This window comes from Anomaloglossus baeobatrachus, chromosome 2 (genome assembly GCF_048569485.1).
Source record: "Anomaloglossus baeobatrachus isolate aAnoBae1 chromosome 2, aAnoBae1.hap1, whole genome shotgun sequence".
In the NCBI taxonomy this organism is placed as follows: domain Eukaryota; kingdom Metazoa; phylum Chordata; class Amphibia; order Anura; family Aromobatidae; genus Anomaloglossus; species Anomaloglossus baeobatrachus.
In genome coordinates, this window is record NC_134354.1 from 113,928,780 (window position 1) to 113,952,624 (window position 23,845).

Here is a 23,845-nt window from a genome sequence, read left to right on the forward strand (position 1 = left end):
CGAACAGAAAGTGAATTGATAAAAGTGCATTAAATATACAATCTGTATAGTGGTGTCATGTAAACATTGCAAAGCATGTACTAAGATACACATAGTGCTCTATGTCTTCTCCTTTCTTCTTCCCATTTCCATTCTCTTTTTTTTGTAAATGATGCATATATCATTCCTGTATTAGGGTTATGCCCTTCTAGTGGTTTCTTAGATAAACAAGGGGAAAACACTGCAGGAGGGTATCCATATGACAGCCCACAGGTGTTCTCTCAGAGTTAAGGCTGCTTTACACGCTACGACATCGCTAAAGCGATCTCGTTGGGGTCACGGAATTTGTGAAGCACATCCGGCCGCTTTAGCGATGTCGTTGTGTGTGACACCTATGAGCGATTTTGAATCATCGCAAAAACGTTCAAAATCGATCATCGGTGACATCCCCCCCTCTTCCCAATTATCGTTGCTGATGCTTGGACGATGTAGTTCGTCGTTCCTGCGGCAGCACACATCACTATGTGTGACACCGCAGGAACGAGGAACCTCACCTTACCTGCAGTCGCCAGCAATGCGGAAGGAAGGAGGTGGGCAGGATGTTACGTCCCGCTCATCTCCGCCCCTCCGCTTCTATTAGGCGGTCGCTTAGTGACGCCGCTGTGATGGCGAAAGACCCGCCCCCTTAGAAAGGAGGTAGTTCGCCGGTCACAGCGACGTTGCTATGCAGGTAAGTATGTGTGACGGGTCCGCGCGACTTTGTGCACCACGGGCAGCGTTTTGCCCGTGTCGCACAAACAATGGGGCGGTACGCACGCTAGGGATATTGGTACCGATATCGCAGCGTGTAAAGCGGCCTTTAGGAATGGAAATCTCTGTTGTTAAGAGTTGTCTATTAGTTTTACATTGATGGCCTATTCTTGGATCTCCATCCATTACTAACCTCTGGGCTTGATGCCAGTTATCAATTTACAACTGACATCAACCCCATTAGTTATTACCCGCAATCTGGAATAGTCTGGTAAAGCACCAGATTTGGTGCATCTAATGGATGTGCTATTTCTGGGTCAATTGCGGGCTGCTATGTTCAGGCTGCGAATGACCAAGTAACAATGTACCTTCCCATCCTGATAGTACCAGCCCCAAGCTGACTGCTTTACCTTGGCTGGTTATCAAAAATAGGGCAGAGAACACACCGTATTTTAAAATTGTTTATTTAAATAGTTTAAAAAAACGGCATGGGAACCTGTTGTGAATGTCATCCGAGGGGGTGATGGTTTGGAGCTCCCTCTGGTGGTCAGAACTGGGGGTGAAGCTGACTGTGACTCAATAGGTGTGGGAGTTAATTGGGAGTTTGGGAAGCCCAATTGCATATCAGCCTTGGTTATATAGAAGAGCAGTGCCTGCTGGCTGGGACTGATGATAGATATTGTTCCTCAGTCTCCGAATTGGCTTGGAATTTGTCCTTCGATTTATCCTGTCCCTGTCCCATTCCAGATAAGTTGTAAATTCTTTGCTTTATTGCCTGATCCACACCTAAGGGTGTTTGTTTTTCTTTTTATTTTGCTTAAAGTCTGTTTTCTTGCAGGAGAGGAATTGTCTTTCTGTTTTGATGAGCATTGGGGTTCCCCCTCTGCAGGTCCCACTGCAAGAAAAGGGAGATTCTCCCTGTTCTATTTCATTATTTGCACTTTTGTATTTCTTGTGGTTTTTTTGGTATTTTGTTTCTCCCATTATTTACAAGAGTACCTGATATAGTGTGGGAGAGTCCGTGTGGTCTCAGTATTTTTTATTATCAGTAGATTTTTTTTTTCAAGGTTTTTTGCTGTCCGCAATCAGTTATCTGTCCTGTCCTGTTCTATCTAGAAAGTTGGGCCTCGCCTTTGCTAATCTATATTTCCTATCTGTGTATTGTGTTTTCTTACATCACTGTTGGGTTTATATGTTGGGGGCTTGCTATTCCTTTGGGGACTTCTCTGAGGCAAGATAGGTTTCCTCATTTCTATCTGTGAGGTGTAGTAAGTTTCTCTGGCTGTGACGAGGCGTCTAGGTGCGTTTAGGAACGCTCTACAGCTACTTCTAGTGGGGTCTGACAGATATGGGATTGCGGTCAGCTCAGGTTCCAACAACTCTTGTGTTTTTCTGCTGATGGGATTTTTGTGATAATCCACGGTGACCAGATCATAACAGGAACCCCTCTATTTTTGATAACCATCCAAGGTAAAGCCGACCGCTGGGGTTGCAGCCCGCAACCATTTGTTTTACCCGCACTTTGTTATCAAAAGTAGGCTGGAGACCAGGCAATTTTTTTTTTATTATTGATATACAGGATGTTTGCCAAGTGGTATCCCAGCCAATCAGAGGCATGTCAACACTTGACAAGACTGTGATAGGGTCAGAATTGCCCACACCAGCAAAACTTGCTGATTGGCTGCTCTGCAGCCTTTCAACAAGCTTTATTCAAAGGACAATCTTGAATGGGAACCAGACATACAGTTAAATGTCCATGTTAACGTCTGAGACCCAGACACAAGGTGTTTTGTATGGACCCCAAACTTTACATCTTGGGTTCACTTATCCCTACTATGTAGGCATCTTATTAAAGACTACAGTAAATCAAATAGTTAAAAAAGACCAGATTTACATACAGGAAAGGGGTTGCCATATCTAAATGATGGGGTGACCCAGGAACAAAAAGTAAGAACAGCACCATTTAACAACAGGTACCAAAATTACAAGTTTATGGCAAGTTAAAGGTCGTCTAATGTAGCGCATGTAAAATGTACCATGAGCGGTACCAAAATTACAAGTTTATGGCAAGTTAAAGGTCGTCTAATGTAGCGCATGTAAAATGTACCATGAGCAAACACTCTAATAGGAAGTGTAATATGCTGTAAAGAAAATATACAATTATTTATTGGAACATAGATTGTTTTTTTCTAGTTATAGATGATATTTTTATATAATACACACAGATACCACCTTTTCAGCAGCATATGTGCAGGTCTGTAGGTGAATTTGGGAGCATAATTGTTTAGTTTCTCACGTTTACTCTGTCCTTGAAGAGATGTAGCTAAGCAGCAATGATAAATATGCATGTTGCCATATAAATGTACTGTATATACAGATGACAAACTGCTCTGACATGTTTCATTACCGCTTCTATTAACACCGCGAATACAATACTACATTTAATTAAAATAGCTGTCTATAGTGTTACTGTTTGTCTAAGACAAGAAAAGGACCTTTCCAGTAGAAGATATTGTATCCACTAAGCCAAATTTGTTCTTCATGGATTGCTTTTACAAAACATTTGTTACTTTATACTGACTCCACACTTCGAGTTTTGCACTGCACGAGCAAAAGCTCCACATAAACATTACAATTCATCCTTTTTCCATTGAAGACAGTGTGAAAAGGTTGAGAAGGCCAGCAGTGCGTCTGTATGGTACGGAAATCCAGCTGTTCCATTCCATTTACAGCCAGACACTGGTAACACATCATTATTGGGAACTTCTGAAAAATCATCATTGTGCAGTGATACAAGTTCCGAAATGCAGTTATTTTCAGAATGAAACCTGCGGTTACAAAACTTTTCTTGTTGGAAAAAGAAAATACACTCTGTGCTAATCACTAAATATGTGCCAAAGGTGTGAATAGTCATTTACAAAGGAAATTAATTGTACTCAAATCTCAATAAAGAAGGCAGCACTGACCAATGCCTCTCACGTTAGATTGTGGAAATCAAGAAAGCCTGAAGACGCACATAAACATTAGCGATCGACCAACAGTCTGATCAGGTGTATGAGGTCCTTCCAACTGTTAGGGGAGAGATTGATTTGGCAAAATGTCATTCTTTATCTCTTCTCTGAGAGATAAGACGCTGATAGAGGAGTTTAACCGTGCCTCTCTCATACAGCAAATTGTCTCTTCAGTCAAAAGTGACCCTTTAATGAGCCTTGTCATATGACTTAGGATTTATGCCAGATCAGAACCTCAATTTGCAGACATGGCGTTTCAGGATAGTTGTCCTTGTCAGTGCAAAGTATGAGATCTGATCTGGCTGTATGAGAGGCTAAGACAGGGTCTAAAGGGGAAGCTATTCCCCTATATATTATAGGAGACTGACACCATTTCAGCATGCCAGTGGTGAGGAGACTTTACGCTTCAATGCTCCGCTGGAAAACATGCAAATTGTCTCTTTGCTGAGGAAGTAGATGAACTCTAGTGCCACCTATTGGAAGTAGCAATCTTAAAAGTCAAAAGTGACCCTTTAACGAACCTTGTCATATAAGGGTAACTTTTGACTTTTAGGATAGGTATAGCTACCTCCAATAGGTGGTACTAGAGTTTGTCTACTTCCTTGGTGCTCAAGTTGTACAGTATATAAGGAGCATGGTGTGTTTTTGAAATAACCCCACACTCAACAGCCCCAATGAATCTCATTGTAGATTTTTTTAACAGTGATGTTTCGATAGGCACCCTCAACGCATGTCATGATGTTAAGGTGCCTACTAAGCCCCAGCAGCACCCTGAATACCAGGCCAAGAATACTAGGCACAAAGGTGAAGATCCGCTTCCACAGAAGACTGGAACATATGCTAAACTGGGGCAGCACAAGTCGGATTGCTCATCTCAGACAGATAGCCAGATAGATAGATAGACTTGCGGGCACTGACAGAAAAGGTCCCTGTGCAGACATATTATATGTGCCATTTTCAGTAAAATAATTCATCAAAATGCACAATTCCACTTATTTTTGAGGTGGGAATGGTCCCCCTTACCTGTTGGGCCCCTGTGCAGCTGCACAGGTTGCATCAATTGTTATGCTTACAGGGTGAGGGCTGTTTTAGTGGGTCCACTGGACTGAAGGTGCAGTTCATTTGCCTTGGGGAACCAACTGACCCGACCGCCAAGTCTTCTCCAGGGACCGGTAAGCAGCCTGCAGAGAGCAGCCCCAGCAGATAAGCAGTACCTCGGCAGCCGGTGCCATGAACACAGCATAGTCTCTGGGTAGAAGGCAGCAGCAGGCAGAGTAGTGCATCCGGCCGGGATGGATGGCTGGATGGATGAATGGATGGATGTTTGGATGGAATGGCAGCACTAGCCAACATGGATACTTGAGGTGGCGGATATTGTGATAGCCAGCTAGTGTGGATAGAATTGGCAGCAGCACAGCAGACTGGCACAGCACTGAAATTCAAAGAGACGTCAGCAGCAGTCTACACCACAAAGTAGCACTAAGGAACCTGACAACTAGCAATGTAAGAAACTCATTGCCCAGGCACCTCACATAGGGCAGAGGTGCCTTAAGGATCTGCAACCTTCCAACTGGGAGGCACTTTTGGGTTAGGAGGACACTGGGCCTTTCATAAAAGGGTCACGGGTGTGCCCTGCGGGTAGAAGCCGAAAGCCTAGGAGACAGCAACATGGGACAGAGATGGAACCACAGCCGCAGGAAACCCAGGCAGGTGAGGATGGGGGAGGGGGCAGGAGAGTTTGAGGATGTTGGTGTGAGTGTTACAGATATGTACAACCCTGGATAGATAGATAATAGACGAGGTCCCAAGATCACCAATATAAGCCCTGAAAATGTTCATGTTCCTCTTTCATTTAAAGGATCTACCATATGTGTGTTTTCTGCCTTGTGTACTTTGAAACACAAGAAAAATCATCCTATTCCATAAAAACAATTAGTGTCATCAGTCATCACCACATCTGCTGAAACACTGTAAAAATTACCTTCAGGTGTTTATTATTGGAAATGCCATTTCTTGGGATTTGTTTTATTGTTACCGGCTCCTATTGACCTATGTAGTCCAAAATAGAGCTTGGAAAACATACAGGAAGAGATATGAAAGTCAATTCTAAAAGAATCAATTTCACTTAGAAATTTCTCGAAATTTAGATTCTAATTATAGATTTTGAGGGCAGGGAAGGGGTTACAACAAACAATACACCAATATACTAAACTTTGTTTGACCCAATACACACCTGTACAGCCACTGCTGCCCAGTACTCGTATTAGCTCCTCAGTCTTCTTATCATTGATAGATCCATTCTCACTACCTTTGACTTGGTGTGATAAAATCTGTTTGATATTAAGGCTGAGTGAATTTGCTGAGATTTGAATTTGGCAGATCGCTTGAATATGTCAGGGAAATTTGATTTGCATCAAAGTTATTATAAATTACAAAAAATTTAGCTTGATTTACTCAATATTTTTGTAAAAATGAGGCAAATTCAATTCAACTCAAGCAAATGTTCATCTCTTTTTGTTGCAAATTGAATCTCTCCACCTGAATTGAACCAATCGGATTCAATCGAATTTCAGTGAGATTCACACAACCCTATCTATAAGGTGAATATTTAGAAGCCTCATGATCTTTATGGTGCTCTCGCACTTCCTACACTTTTGTAAGGCTCATGGCTGGTGTAAGGGCAGTGAGCAGGGTTAGTTGACCTACTGGATCACCGGGGGATCCCAAGGGGGACCCCAAGCTTAGACTTTAGCAGGAGATGCTTAATTAAGTCCATACCGCGAGGCAGACGCTAGGTACCACTCCCAGGCCAGTGACCGGGACTGTGGCAGCTGACCACCAGGGCAGCTATGGACACTGGTACAGGCATAAGTAATAGCAGGTACAGTCAGGATGAATGAGGCAGACAGAAATGGACAAATATGGTAGGCACAGCAGGGACAGATAGGTATGGGAAGGAAGGTACAGGTGATAGACACAGGGATAACAGGACAGGAGTTTCGGACCTGACAACTAACTATCTAGCAGACTGAAGACTGACTAAGGACAGTGCATAGGCACCTCCCCTAATGGGAGGGTGCCTTAAATACATAGTGCTTCTCAGCCATAGGCTGCAAGTCATTTCCTGAGAATGCCAAGTCGGCCCTTTAAGTCAAGAGCCGGTGTGCACACATGTGCCCTAAGCACACTCTCGAGAAACCTGAACTATGTGCACAGGTCCAGGGAGGAGGAGGAAGCAGGAGCATATGAGGACGGCCACAGTGTAGCGGGGGAGGAAGCAACCCAGCCAAGGCGGTGAGTTAGTTGGCATCCCTGCAAGAACGCTGGGGGGCTATGACCTGACAAGTTCGCAGAGTATCTAAAAACAAATCTTATCAATAATGCATTTGTTACAAAAAATAAAGAAATATAATCTTGTATTCTTGCCGGGCACACTTTCTCGACACATACTAGATTTCTAAACTCTGGTTTTGTTCTTAGATGTTCTAAAGGGATTAATTAAACATTTGCATAACTGCTGTTTTGGGGAATTACCAAAAACTTGTTTGGTAATACGCTCTATTCTTCCTCAACAACAGCGCTTTCATTAGTGTTAAAGGCTCTGCTCCTTCCAATAACGCTCTTCTTTATGACAAGAATAAAGTGTGAAATTTGTATCTATAAGAATTTATTACAAGAGCGGCTACTCTACTTTGTCTTTATAATGTTTATTCTGCCCATCTGTCAAGGATAACGTAAGGAAATGCGCACAATTTCACATTGCTGCAAAATGAATAAATCCCAGCCCCTCAATAACTGTGCAATAATACAGAACACCCACATTGCCTACACGATAATCTGTTTGTTTAATAACAATAATGTGATTTATTTTGGAGGATATCTGAATTTCTGAAACCGCTCTGGCTTAAAGCCACTTTAATAAGCACAAGCATAGCCCGCATGCCGAGAGTGCTGAATGGCAAGATTAGGGAAAGAAATATTACACCAATTAGAAGAGGGTATTATACACACATGGAAAGAGCAATCACTTCTTGGAAAATCGATCATACATTTCCCTAAACCTTCCAATGCTGGAAGGGATAGTGAACATTATTCCTCAAAGTTTTAAAGTCTTCTAGAAATATACAAAAAAAATAGATTGGGATTTTTTTTTCAAGTTCTATGAACTAACATTTTTCAGATAAAAATTAATATGGATTTATACATGACACATAATTGTAAATGAGCCCTAATGCTTCAGATGCTTACTGCATTAATTCTGCCAAACATACAGCATTCAATGGGATAATGCACAAATGCACAAATCCAACTGAAAAAAATACTATTATATGCTTCCATACTTAAGAGAATTGGTAAGATGATATATTAAATGCCTATTTGTTATGTCTGCAACTCTTCATCTGTCGCAAAACTGCATCTCTCAGGCTGGAAGCTGTAGTTTTCCAAAAACTACTGTAAAGCCAGAGGTTAAAATAGAGTTGTAATGCTATATATGTCAGGATCAAGTAAATCTGATATAGAGAACTGGTGATCCAGCAAGGCCTGTTTCACACGTCAGTGAAAAACATAGACTTTTTCACTGAGGTGTTCAAAACGCATATGTCCCTCCAAGTGCCGTGATTCACGGCACATGTGTGTTCTCCATGTGCTAAACATGATCCGTGATTCGTGATAGCACATGGAGATAAACTCACCTGTCCCCGCTCCTGCTGTCCATGGTGCTGAACTCGTCTCCGGCCGCCGCTGTCTCCCCTCCGCAGCTACTTCCAGGTCAGATGTCCAGTGCATAACTACATAGTCATGAAAATAATTAGCTGGCTTGTAAGTAGCAGATCACAGCGGCCGGAGACAACAGTGCTGGAGTCGGGTGAGTTTACCAAGCTTTTTATTTTTAATGTACGTGATTTTCTGGTATGTGTTTCACGGATCACACTATAGTGTGGTCCGTGGGACATCAGTGATGACAGAAAACAACAAACATGTCTCTGTGTGGAAATTACGTACACATGTGTTCGCCGCATGAAAACATGGTCAGTGAGAAATCACTGATGTGTGTGCAGACCCATTGATTTTAATATAAAAACTGTCACATTCGTACCAGAATTACTGATGTGTGAAACAGACCTAAGGGCGGCTTTGCACATTGCGACATTGCACGTGCGATGTCGGTGGGGTCAAATCGAAAGTGACACACATCTGGTGTCAATTTCGACATTGTAGTATGTAAATGCTAGATGATACGATGAACGAGCGTGAAAGCGTCGTTATCGTATCATCGGTGCATTCTCCGACTTTTCCATAATTATACTGCAGCGACAGGTACGATGCTGTTCCTCGTTCCTGTGGCAGCACACATCGCTGTGTGTTACGCCGCAGGAGCGAGGAACTTCACCTTACCTGCCGCCGGCGGCTGTACGGAAGGAAGGAGGTGGGCGGGATGTTTAGATCCTGCTCATCTCCGCCCCTTCACCGCTATTGGCCACCTGCCGTGTGACGTCGCTATGACGCCGCACGAACCGCCCCCTTAGGAAGGAGGCGGGTCGCCGGCCAGAATGACGGTCGCAGGGCAGGTGAGTGCATGTGAAGCTGGCGTAGCGATAATTTTCGCTACGCCAGCTATCACAAGATATTGTACCTGCGACGGGGGCGGGGACTATCGCGTGCGACATCGCAGCATCGGCTTGCGATGTCGCAATGTGCAAAGCCCGCCTAAGGCTATGTCCAGTAATCATTTGAATGGAGCCAGCTGCAATCCATTGTCAAAAAGTTCTGGAAACGCAACCTTCTTGTCCATTTTGAAAAATAATATTTTTGCTGAATCTGTATTTTTTAACATTGGAGTCTATGGAAGGCGGATCTGTTAACTGCTATTTAGCCATCCGCTTTTCTTGCATTTGTAAAGGATTTGATTTTTTGCTTACTGGATCAGTTTTAAATGGAAGATAAACAGCAATCCGTTAACAGATTGGTTTTCCATCGACTTCCATGTTAAAAAAACGGATCCTGCAAAAATCTTTTTTTTCAAAACGGACAAAAAAGTGTTTGCAGAACTTTTTTGGCCCACGGGTCTCTTCTGGATCCTTTCTAACGGACGATTAATAGACATATGAACTTAGCCTAACATTGTTCTATGTCTTTCTTCTTTACAGGCTGCGATTTGTGTAATGGTTGTATAGTTCCAGATTTTGGTAGAAACGTCATACCAGGGAATTGTGGTATTAAGGCCAGCAGAAAAACTTTGCTAGGATCTACTGTTCATGCTGGACCCTCTCATTAAGAGATGGGAAAAATTATATACATCTACAGTATTGTGCAGACATTTTAGGAAGGTGTGTAGAAAATGCTGTAAAATAAGAATGCTTAAAAAAAAAAGTGTTAATGGAAATCTGTCAGCAGGTTTTTGCTATATATGCTGAAGCCAGCATGCTGTAAGAGTTTGTTTATTTGCTATGTTTGTTTTAGTAGCCAGACACTCCTGCCATGTTGATCGGCACACCACCTCCTCTGATTGACACCTTGCTGACAATGTACAATCTCTGTAGAAAGCTTGGTGTGGGCAGGGACAGCCCTCTAAATTTTGCTACGTGACTAAAGCTAAAAATGCACATTGTGTCTGAATGGCTGCTACCACTAATCTAAGTGATAGATTATTGGATTCAGGATCTCTTTGCCTATATCATACTATTAAAGGTCTGACACATAAGATCTAGTAACATTGTGGTCATCTTCCATTATGGTCTTCTTCCAAGTGCCATGAACGTTACAAGTCGTCTCTCTGCCCTCTCACTGCAGATGAAGGCTGAATAATTCAGCCTTCATCTGCCTCTAAAAAGTGTGGGTAAAGCGGTACTCTGCCCATGGCTGTTAACCTGTTAGGTGGGCTTTGCACGTTGCGACATCGGTAACAATGTGTTACTGATGCTGCAGCGATAGTCCCGCCCCCGTCGCACGTGCGATATCTAGTGAAAGCTGCCGTAGCAATTATTATCGCTACGGCAGCTTCACACGCACATACCTGCCGTGCGACGTCTCTCTGGCCGGCGACCCGCCTCCTTCCTTAGGGGGGCGGGTCGTGCGGCATCACAGCGACGTCACACGGCAGGCGGCCAATTGAAGCGGAGGGGCGGAGATGAGCAGGATGTAAACATCCCGCCCACGTCCGTCCTTCTCATTGCAGCCGGCGGCAGGTAAGGTGAAGTTCCTCGCTCCTGCGGCTTCACACACAGCGATGTGTGCTGCCGCAGGAGCGAGGAACAACATCGTACCTGTCGCTGCACCGGCATTATGGAAATGTCGGAGGCTGCAGCGATGATACGATAACAACGCTTTTGCGCTCGTTCATCGTATCAAAAAGGTTTTACACGTTGCGATATCGACTGCGACGCCGGATGTGCGTCTCTTTCGATTTGACCCCATCGACATCGCACGTGCAATATCGCAACGTGCAAAGCCGCCCTTAGATGATTCAGTCAATCTCTGACACCGACATTTAACACTTGCCGGAAGGTGGGCATGCTCTTCTGACCCCTCATCGGTATGGCCTCAATGCAATTGGACTTTTCTGTGCAAAACACATCAGAGATTAATTTGTCATTTTTTATCTACTTTTTTACAATAAATTTGATATTTTTTATAATCTTCAGTACTGAATACACACCTTTTTTCTTCCTTGTTCATCTACCGGCCTTGAAGATCCGTACACCGTTCAGATGTTGAATACATAGATTTTATTTTATATTTGGTGAGGATTTTTTTTCATCTTTTTTCTTGTCATTCAAAATTACAACTCATCCAAAAAACAAGCCCTCAATGGTTATATCAAGGGAAACATAGAAAGGTTATGGCTCTTGGAACAAGAAGATGAAAAAACTAAAGAGCAAAAATGAAAAATTTAAGGGGTTAAGCAAATAAAGTTGGGGATTTGGTCAGGATTATTGGGGTCCTCAATGCTGAGAAATACAGACAGATACTTATCCTTCATGCAATCTCTCCTGATTTATTCTGCAGATGGAGAGCAACCTCAATTAGCCATGGAAATAAACTCTACCGAGTTAAAAGGGATTGTATGAAGCTGGGAAAAATTAAAACATAACTTTTAATATTTAGTTTAAAAAGACCAACACACAAATTTGTGTGTTGGTCTTTTTAAACTAAATATTAAAAGATGGAGCACAAACCCAAGCATACAGCCAATATCATTAAAAACTATTTTCAGTGTAATGAAGAACAAGGAGTCCTGGAAGTGTTGAGATGGAGTCCACAGAGCCGTTATGTCAACATCATACACTGTGTGCAGAATTATTAGGCAAGTTGTATTTTAGAGGATTTTTTTTTATTATTGATCAACAACTATGTCCTCAATCAACCCAAAAGACTCATTTATCAAAGCTTAATATTTTTGAAAGTTGGAGTGTTTTTGTTTTTTTTTTAGATTTGGCTATCTTAGGCTATGTGCGCACGTGTGCGTATTACATGCAGTTACGCTGCGCTTTGTAGCGCAGCGTAACTGCATGCGTCCTGCGTCCCCTGCATAATCTATGGAGATTGTGCAGGGGCCGTGCGTACTTGGCATCTTAGAGCGCAGCGCTTCGGCTGCTTCTAAGAAGTGACATGTCACTTCTTCTGTGCGCTTTGCCGGCAGTCCCTGCTCTGTCTATGGCAGGAGCTGCATGCAGAGCGCACGTTCTCTGCCGGCACCATGCGCTTCAGAACAGAGCTTTTCAGCTGCGCTCTGAAGCGCACCTTTTTGGTGCGGTGCAGAGCGCACATGTGCGCACATAGCCTTAGGAGGATATCTGTTTGTGCAGGTAACTATTACTGTGCAGAATTATTAGGCAACTTAATAAAAAACAAATATAGTCCCATCTCACTTGTTTATTTTCACCAGGTAAACCAATATAACTGCACAAAATTTAGAAATAAACATGTCTGACATGCAAAAACAAAACCCCAAAAATTAGTGACCAATATAGCCACCTTTCTTTATGATGACACTCAACAGCCTACCATCCATTGATTCTGTCAGTTGCTTGATCTGTTTACGATCAACATTGTGTGCAGCAGCCACCACATCCTCCCAGAAACTGTTCCGAGAGATGTACTGTTTTCCCTCCCTGTAGATCTCACATTTTATGAGGGACCACAGGTTCTCTATGGGGTTCAGATCAGGTGAACAAGGGGGCCATGTCATTATTTTTTCATCTTTTAGACCTTTACTGGCCAGTCACGCTGTGGAGTAGTTGGATGCACGTGATGGAGCATTGTCCTGCAAGAAAATCATGTTTTTCTTGAACGATACCGACTTTTTCCTGTACCACTGCTTGAAGAAGTTGTCTTCCAGAAACTGGCAGTAGGTCTGGGAGTTGAGCTTTACTCCATTCTCAACCTGAAAAGGTCCCACAAGTTCATCTTTGATGCTACCAGCCCATTCCAGTACCCCACCTCCACCTTGCTGGCATCTGAGTCAGAGTGGAGCTCTCTGCCATTTACCGATCCAGCCTCTGGCCCATCTATCTGTCCCATCAAGAGTCTCTCTCATTTCATCAGTCCATAAAACCTTTGAAAAATCAGTCTTAAGATATTTCTTTGCCCAGTCTTGATGTTTTATCTTATGTTTCTTGGTCAAAGGTGGTCGTTTTTCAGCCTTCCTTACCTTGGCCATGTCACTGAGTATCGCACACCTTGTGCTTTTTGATACTCCAGTAATGTTGCAACTCTGAAACATGGCCAAACTGGTGGCAAATGGCATCTTGGCAGCTTCACGCTTGATTTTCCTCAATTCATTTTGCGCCTTTTTTGCCCAACACTTGCGACCATGTTGGCTATTTGCCATGAAATGCTTGATTGTTTGGTGATCACGCTTCAAAGGTTTGGCAATTTTAAGACTGAGCATCCCTCTGCAAGACATCTCACAATTTTGGACTTTTCAGAGCCCGTCAAATCTCTCTTCTGACCCATGTTGCCAAAGGAAAGAAAGTTGCCTAATACAGTCATATGAAAAAGTTTGGGAACCCCTATTAATGTTAACCTTTTTTCTTTATAACAATTTGGGTTTTTGCAGCAGCTATTTCAGTTTCATATATCTAATAACTGATGAACTGAGTAATATTTCTGGATAGAAATGAGGTTTATTGTACTAACAGAAAATGTGCAATCCGCATTTAAACAAAATTTGACCAGTGCAAAAGTATGGGCACCTCAACATAAAAGTGACATTAATATTTTGGAGATCCTTTTGCAAAAATAACAGCCTCTAGTCGCTTCCTGTAGCTTTTACTGAGTTCCTGGATCCTGGATGAAGGTATATTTGACCATTCCTGTTTAAAAAACAATTCCAGTTCAGTTAAGTTAGATGGTCGCCGAGCATGGACAGCCGCTTCAAATCATCCCACAGATTTTCAATGATATTCAGGTCTGGGGACTGGGATGGCCATTCCAGAACATTGTAATTGTTCCTCTGCATGAATGCCTGAGTAGATTTGGAGCGGTGTTTTGGATCATTGTCTTGCTGAAATATCCATCCCCTGCGTAACTTCAACTTCGTCACTGATTCTTGCACATTATTGTCAAGAATCTGCTGATACTGAGTTGAATCCATGCGACCCTCAACTTTAACAAGATTCCCAGTGCTGGAATTGGCCACACAGCCCCAAAGCATGATGGAACCTCCACCAAATTTTACTGTGGGTAGCAAGTGCTTTTCTTGGAATGCCGTGGTTTTTTGCCTCCATGCATAACGCCTTTTTGTATGACCAAACAACTCAATCTTTGTTTCATCAGTCCACAGGACCTTCTTCCAAAATGTAACTAGCTTGTCCAAATGTGCTTTTGCATTCCTCAGGCGACTCTGTTTGTGGCATGCTTGCGGAAACGGCTTCTTTCGCATCACTCTCTCATATAGCTTCTCCTTGTGCAACGTGCGCTGTATTGTTGACTGATGCACATTGACACCATCTGCAGCTAGATGAAGCTGCAGGTCTTTGGAGGTGGTCTGTGGATTGTCCTTCACTGTTCTCACCATTCTTCTCTGCCTTTCTGATATTTTTCTTGGCCTGCCACTTCTGGGCTTAACAAGAACTGTACCTGTGTTCTTCCATTTCCTTACTATGTTCCTCACAGTGGAAACTGACAGTTTAAATCTCTGAGACAACTTTTTGTATCCTTCCCCTGAACAACTATGTTGAATAATCTTTGTTTTCAGATCATTTGAGAGTTGTTTTGAGGAGCCCATGATGCCACTCTTCACAGGAGATTCAAATAGGAGAACTACTTGCAAGTGGCCACCTTAAATACCTTTTCTCATGATTGGATACACCTGCCTATGAAGTTCAAAGCTCAGTGAGGTTACAAAGCCAATTTAGTGCTTTAGTAAGTCAGTAAAAAGTAGTTAGGAGTGTTCAAATCAAGAAATTGATAAGGATGCCCATACTTTTGCACCGGTCAAATTTTGTTTAAATGGGGATAATAATAATAATTTTATTCATTTATATAGCGCTATTAATTCCACAGCACTTTACATACATTGGCAACACTGTCCCCATTGGGGCTCACAATCTAGAGTCCCTATCTGTATGTCTTTGGAGTGTGGGAGGAAACCAGAGAACCCGGAGGAAACCCACGCAAACACGGGGAGAGCATACAAACTCCTTGCAGATAGTGTCCTTGGTGGGATTTGAACCCAGGACCCCAGTGCTGCAAGACTGCAGTGCTAACCACTGAGCCACCGTGCCAGGGATTGCACATTTTCTGTTAGTACAATAAACCTCATTTCAATCCAGAAATATTACTCAGTCCATCAGTTATTAGATATATGAAATGGAAATAGCTGTTGCAAAAAACAAATTTGTTATAAAGAAAAAAGGTTAACATTAATAGGGGTGCCCAAACTTTTTCATACGACTGTAATTAAGCACACCTTATATAGGGTGTTGATGTCACTACACCACACCCCTCCTCATTACAGAGATGCACATCACCTGATTTACCTAATTGGTAGTTGGCTCTCAAGCCTAAACAGCTTGGAGTAGGACAACATGTATAAAAAGTATCATGTGATCAAAATACTCATTTGCCTAATAATTCTGTACACAGTGTAGAGGCTATCAGTGATTATATGATTATATATAGACAGAAGGATTTATGCAAGTTTACATCCACAAAAGATCTTTGGCTAGTTCTCCAAGGGGAACAACCTCCCTGCCAAGTTCCTTCAAAAACTGAGTACAAGTGTACCTAGACAAATTGATATTTTGATGTTGATTTCAAGGCAAATGGTGGTGACACCAAGTATTGATTTCATTTAGATTTCTCTTTTGCTCATTAATTTTGCATTTTGTTAATTGTTTAAAATAAACTATTAGCACTTCTAGTTTTTAATGTATTTATACTCTGCAGCATTTTTTTCCACACCTTCCTAAATTCATAAATGCAATGCAGCTAAGCATATCTGATTCTAGATTATTTACTTTCACGTTCTTCATTCGTTACTGGCAGATACATTTATTTTTTGTGTTCTTCTAGGTCTGTCTGATTGGAGACTGTGTTGGAGGTATCCTGGGTTTTGATGCTCTATGTTACAGTGCCAAGACACCTGGTGAAAGTCAGAACAGCAGCCGGAGGGGAAGCGGCAGCAGCACACAGGTACATGACTAATAAGTTATAACAAGTGTGATTGTGGTGAATCCTATTTTTTTCAACCAGGTATCCTTCAGAATATAATTGCACTTGTAACATCTGGATCCTGGGATATTAGTATTTATTAAACAATATAAATATTAACAAAGAGAGCCAGAATATATACGGTCAATACAATGTAACCGAAATCACTACAAATGTAAAATCTCAACTCCCAATGGAGATCTCAATACTAAATATGACAAGATAGTTGGTATATCAGTTTACCAATTGAAGGGCCCACATCTTGTGAGTGTCCAGTGGGTCAGGTGAGTGCACAGTGGAGTCCAGAAGATTTTTTTAACCTCAGAATGTTTGGTCTTAGAATCACTCATTCTGCTTTTTAGCTTGGGTGACAAAAAATACAGTAATTATCTATATACCAATATATACTATTATAGGAAAAATGTTGTCAGTTCACCCTTACATAGAATAGTCATTGCAGTGGATTCTGATAGTGCAGTCAGAGGGGTTTCAGCAGGAGAAATAGGTGAGAATCCAGCAAGCGAGTCTTCTTACAATAATTATTTTATTCCAAATCCATTTAAAAAGTATGGCAAAGCATGGAGGCCAGGTATATTAAAATAGGAAGATAGAAATACTTCTAAGCACTGAGGTAAAAACAACCTACGCATTTTGAATCTAGCCCTTAGTCTTTGTATACAATGACACATTTCGGATCTAGCCCTTAGTCTTTGTATACAATGACACCTTTCAATCTAGTCCTTAGTCCTTAGTCATTGTACACAATGACCTATTTTGGATCTAGTCCTTAGGTATTGTATACAATGACCCATTCTGGATCTAGTACTTGGTCTTTGTATACAATGACGGGTTTTGGATCTAGTCCTTAGTCTTTGTATACAATGACGCATTTCGATCTAGTCCTTAGTCACTGAATACAATGACCTGTTTCGGATCTAGTCCTTAGTGTTATGATCCAGAACCATGGAAGACAACCATAAATCATTGGTAAAAGGTGACAAGAGCATTGGCAACTAATCTGGCCGCCATCCCCTTACTAACCATCAACACTAGAAGTAGCCGAGGGGTGCACTAACATCCTGTGCACCGCGAACCCAGCCGGAGAACTAGCTATCCTAAAGGAAGGAAAGATTAATAACTCTCTGCCTCAGAAAATAGATAGCAAAAGAGTAGCAAGCCCCCCACATTCAAAGACTGCGGTGATATAGGAAAACACAATACACAGATAGATGATAGGATTAGCAAAAGGTGAGGCCCTACTGACTAAATAGGACAGGATAGGAAAGGGACTGATGGTGGCCAGAGAAAAACCCTACAAAAATCCAAAAACCTGATAGTACAAAAAAGCCCTGAGATCGCTAGGTCTGAACTCCGTCCTATACCAGGCGCTCTTGTCATACCAATGAACAGAAAGCAGGAACCATTACAAATTCAAGAAGCAAAAAACACATGGACTTATAGGAGCAATACTCCAAACATAGCTGCAGGGAGCTTCCCAGCTAAGCAACTGAGAGGGAAGATTCCTGCATGCAAATAAACTGACAATAACCACAGCAAATGACAAACTCAGATAAGAGCAAAAAGAACCAAACAACAAATAAAGAGCCAAGCACTTATCTGGGATAGATGTGGTCTGGAGCAGGATGAAGCAGGCTGGTGAACAAAGAACAACTGACATCCAGCATAGCCTGCCAGCAGACCAGGGTTTAAATAGGCAGAGTGTTAGCAATGGAAACGCCCATTGCTCAACACACCTGGTCTCTGTCCAAACCATTCCTGGCCACAAGAGGAAGCCTCACAGCAGCAAAAGCATAACTGACATTCACAACACCTTAGTCATTGTATACAGTGACCCGTTTCGGATCTAGTTCTTAGTCATTGTATACAATGAACCATTTCATATCTAGTCCTTAGTCATTATATACAATGACTCATTTCAGGTCTAGTCCTTAGTCATTGTATACAATTACCCATTTTGGATTTAGTCCTTCGTCATTGTATACAATGATGTGTTTCAGATCTAGTCCTTAGTCATTATATACAATGACGCTTTTGTAGCTAGTCCTTAGACATTGTATACAATGACGCGTTTCAGATTTAGTCCTTAGTCATTGTATTTACCTCAGTGCTTAGAAGATTTTTATCTTCCTATTTTAATATACCTGGCCTCTATGCTTTCCCATACCTTTTAAATGGATTTGGAATAAAATAATTATTTTACGAAGACTCGCTTGCTGGATGTCTATCAGTTTCTCCTATTGAATATGTACTAATAGCAATTCTCCAAGTACATTTAAGTATTTATTTTTCAATTTCTTGTTGACTGATTCCTTTTTGCAAAAAGTATTGGCCCTACATGGTTATACTGTAATAATAAAGTTATCTGGAATATCCTTCACTTCTTGGTTTGAAAGAAATAGTAGTACTTCACATTCTCCCTCTCTTACCTCCTCTCTATCAGTGTAATAATCTGATTTCATATCTACCGGATATTTCATGGCACAGAGAAAGCTATAACAATAATATCCACTCTAGTATAGAAATAGAATGATGGCTTCATGGGAAGACCTGAGCCAGATAGTTATAGTCTCTACAGCACTACAAGCGACCATCCAGAGTGTAATTGAATTTATTTTTGTACCCTGAGGATGAAAGGCTGTATTACATTTTCATGTAGGCCAAAGACATTGTCTTCAAAGAACATAACACTTAGGGGGGCTTTACACGTTGCGACATCGCTTCCGATATATCATCGGGGTCACGTCGTTAGTGACGCACATCTGGCGCCGGTAACGACATTGCAACGTGTAAATCCTAGATGCGCCGATAAACGATCGCAAAAGCATCGAAAATCGGTGATCTGTGTAGTGTCGGTCATTTTCATAATGTCGGGTCGACCACAGGTACGATGTTGTTTGTCGCTCCTGCGGCAGCACACATTGCTGTGTGTAAACCCGCAGGATCGACAAACATCTCTTTACCTGCATCCCGACGGCAATGCGGAAGGGAGAATGTGGGTGGAATATTATATCCCGCTCATCTCCGCCCCTATTGGCCGGCCGATTAGTGACGTCGCGGTGACGTTGCTGTGATGCCGAACGCACCTCCCCCTTGAAGGAGGAATATTTCGGCAGTCACAGCAACGTCGCCGAGCAGGTATGTGCGTGTGAAGCTGCCATAGCGATAATGTTCGCTATGGCAGCAATCACCACATATCGCATGTGCAACGGGGGCGGGTACTATCGCACTCGGCATCGCTAGCCGATGCTAGCTATGTCGCACCGTGCAAAGTACCCCTTAGGCTATCCTTTGTGTCTGAAGGAAAAACTGTGACCATTGATTCTTTCCAACCAATAAATTCAAAAACATCTACATTACATTTTTCATATCATTATAAAACAATGGCATGGCATGTGGAGTAAACTGCTAGATAAATACATAATGAGCATTTTTGGTTGTGTTGAGGTTATTTGGCAATACGGTTTCATTTAAAGTGAATGTGTCAGCAGGTTTTTGCTGTGGATCCCGAGAGCAGAGAACCTGATTCCAGAGATGTGTCACTTACAAGATTGCTTGGTGCAGTTTCACTAGAATTCTTGTTTTGTCTGATGTAGATGTAGCAGAGCTAAGACTTCTGAGCTGTGTATTACTCCACCCACAACTGACTGGCAGTTTCCTGTGTGCACTGTGCATTGTGAGCAAGCTGCCAATCAGTGCTGGGGGTGGGGTTACACAGATTAGCCTGACTGCTCCTCATGTGAGACCTAGACCTGTTATGACAGTATCCTGCTAAAAAAAATACTGATTGTATGGTAAATACAGCACACAGTCTAATAAGTGATACATATCTGGAATCAGGGTCTCAATGCCTTCTTTAATCTGCTCTAAGATTAAATAGCAAAAACCTGCCCAGTAAGTGACACATCGCTGGAATCAGGGTCTCTGCCCCTCTGCCCCTACATGATGTTCCTCTCAAATTTGGTGGTAAAAATCAAATGCATTGAGGCAAGAAAAAAACCCATCTCAAGTGCCATAGTTCACCTTTAGAGGATTCATGGAAGTTCAGGTTCTGCGGGTTCAGATGAATTTTACATAAAGTTCTATTATGGACCCATATGTAGAGACACGGGGGTCAGTGGGTGCTCTTGTCCGCTGACCTGGCCGCCTTTAGAAAGACAGCATGGCCCAGGGCTCATCCCAACTGAACGCCAGACCTCCTTAACCGTGGGTGGAACACTACTCAGACAACACAGGATGAGGGAATCACAATATTAAGACTTTATTGGATCCCTAAACAATTAACGGCACATAACACATAACCAGCAAAACACACAAATTTAACAGGCAACAGAGTCTCACCCTTCCGCTGGCTCACCAGGGATTAGAATGTCCGTGCCTCAGAGCTTCCAGGGCTACTTACTCCAATCCAACAGCACCCCGCTTTCGGTGGGCACCCATCGAGAATGGAATAACGCCAGATTTAGGAAGCTGGCTGAGGTGCGCAAAGTCTGTAGTCAGATGACTGGATTGTCCCAAGCTGAATTCCTTCTTTAGGTAGTCCTTGATTTCAAAGCCGAATCCTTGCATTCGATGCTGAAGTCCATATAGTGTTATAATCCAGGTTTGGTTATGGCTTGCCAATCGGATCCGCAGGTCCTAGATTGGTAGCATGTAGCAAGAGTCTCACTGGCAATGGACAGTCCTCCTTCTTATACCACTGAGCACTCCATTCAGACCATTGAGGTCTTCACGATTGGTGGATAAGACTGGGCTCTTATTGGCTAGATTTCAAGTCATATTCAAATATATAGATACAGGATAGACAGCCAAGTTACATCACATCTAGCAATTCACTTAGTAATACAATGGGAAGTTCGCATAATTGATTTATCTGGGTGTCTGGCCTTCATTAGCCAAGGCAATTACATGAGTCAACAAGAGTCTTGCAAAACAATGAGGGACTTATCCCCCATCTATAAAAAAACTATCTTCATGTCTGGCTGAATTTTAAGAAATTTAACCCCTGCTAGGCACTGCCAAAGTCCATGTCGTCACACCATACTTGACCCAAACCTCATTGGAAGTCACTGATTGGGCAGTTTGGCTCTCCACCCACATGCAGCCAGCCATAAACAGAGCACTTTCAGGGGAAGTTACCCCCAGTGAGAGCCATTGAAACACTGCAAGCGGCTCATACTGGGCCAAGCACCAAGCGTGCCCAAGCACAGTGATGCTTATACAAGTGATTTGCATATGTAAAGTTCATCGGTGTTTAAAGTTCAGTGTTCGTACAAAACACAGACTTTACAAAAAAAAAAAGTTTGGGTTCGGAGTTCGGGTGCTTTACGTATGCAAACCACTTGTAAGCATCACTGTGCTCGGCTACCCTCGGTACTCAGCCCTGTGTGAGCAGCTTTCAGTGTTTGATCAGCTCGCACTGGGGTAACAACAGTGGATGTAGTGTACTCCCAAAAAATAACGGAAAAACCTGTAACCTCCCTCGGAAGCTTGAAATAGAAACAGGCAAAGGCAAATCTAGCGGTGTTCCTCAATGACCAGGCGATGTAAGTAAAACCATAAAGTCTTTATTGGAAAAGTATTAAAAATCCAGTCTGACTAACCTCCCGAATTGTCACTGCTACTTCGGCAGGATTTTTGATACTTTTCCAATAAAGACTTTATGGTTTTACTTACATCGCCTGGTCATTGAGGAACACCGCTGGATTTGCCTCTGCCTATTTCTATTTCAAGCTTTTTTGGATTGCTTCCTCCCTAAACCTTGAGCGGGTCCCGCCAGTTGAAAATTTAATCCAGCAGTTGACAAGGGTAAGACGGCTCCTCCATATTATTTATTTGTCTCCCTCGACTTATGACTGGTTGCATATACGCGGAGACCTGAGCTGCCCAATCAGTGATTCCTATTGGGGTTCAGGTCAAGTCTAGACCCCAAACCGAACTTTGTGTAAAGTCCGGCTGAACCCACCGAACCAAAGTTCCACAGGTCCTCTCTTTATGGACCTTACTGTTTTTGCTGCGTAATATCAAGAAACTGACCATAGTTTTGAGTCTAAATGATGGTGTAAAATGATTTATATTTGCACAAATATTTTATCCCTATTATTTGTATCTCGGGATCTACAGTTAGGTCCAGAAATATTTGGACAGTGACACAAGTTTTGTTATTTTAGCTGTTTACAAAAACATGTTCAGAAATACAATTATATATATAATATGGGCTGAAAGTGCACACTCCCAGCTGCAATATGAGAGTTTTCACATCCAAATCGGAGAAAGGGTTTAGGAATCATAGCTCTGTAATGCATAGCCTCCTCTTTTTCAAGGGACCAAAAGTAATTGGACAAGGGACTCTAAGGGCTGCAATTAACTCTGAAGGCGTCTCCCTCGTTAACCTGTAATCAATGAAGTAGTTAAAAGGTCTGGGGTTGATTACAGGTGTGTGGTTTGCATTTGGAAGCTGTTGCTGTGACCAGACAACATGCGGTCTAAGGAACTCTCAATTGAGGTGAAGCAGAACATCCTGAGGCTGAAAAAAAAGAAAAAATCCATCAGAGAGATAGCAGACATGCTTGGAGTAGCAAAATCAACAGTCGGGTACATTCTGAGAAAAAAGGAATTGACTGGTGAGCTTGGGAACTCAAAAAGGCCTGGGCGTCCACGGATGACAACAGTGGTGGATGATCGCCGCATACTTTCTTTGGTGAAGAAGAACCCGTTCACAACATCAACTGAAGTCAAGAACACTCTCAGTGAAGTAGGTGTATCTGTCTCTTAGTCAACAGTAAAGAGAAGACTCCATGAAAGTAAATACAAAGGGTTCACATCTAGATGCAAACCATTCATCAATTCCAAAAATAGACAGGCCAGAGTTAAATTTGCTGAAAAACACCACATGAAGCCAGCTCAGTTCTGGAAACGTATTCTATGGACAGATGAGACCAAGATCAACCTGTACCAGAATGATGGGAAGAAAAAAGTTTGGAGAAGAAAGGGAACGGCACATGATCCAAGGCACACCACATCCTCTGTAAAACATGGTGGAGGCAACGTGATGGCATGGGCATGCATGGCTTTCAATGGCACTGGGTCACTTGTGTTTATTGATGACATAACAGCAGACAAGAGTAGCCGGATGAATTCTGAAGTGTACCGGGATATACTTTCAGCCCAGATTCAGCCAAATGCCGCAAAGTTGATCGGACAGCGCTTCATAGTACAGATGGACAATGACCCCAAGCATACAGCCAAAGCTACCCAGGAGTTCATGAGTGCAAAAAAGTGGAACATTCTGCAATGGCCAAGTCAATCACCAGATCTTAACCCAATTGAGCATGCATTTCACTTGCTCAAATCCAGACTTAAGACGGAAAGACCCACAAACAAGCAAGACCTGAAGGCTGCAGCTGTAAAGGCCTGGCAAAGCATTAAGA

At 42.4% G+C, this 23,845-nt stretch overlaps 1 protein-coding gene across 1 annotated transcript in view; it reads left to right on the forward strand.

Annotated features, from left to right (window-relative positions):
• Nucleotides 1-23,845, forward strand: part of PITPNM3 (PITPNM family member 3) — a 729,687-nt gene that overhangs the window by 549,483 nt on the left and 156,359 nt on the right. The window contains exon 7 of the mRNA XM_075333206.1: nucleotides 16,260-16,379. Coding sequence (XP_075189321.1) covers nucleotides 16,260-16,379 — 120 coding nt within the window. The remainder of the gene's footprint in view (nucleotides 1-16,259; nucleotides 16,380-23,845) is intronic.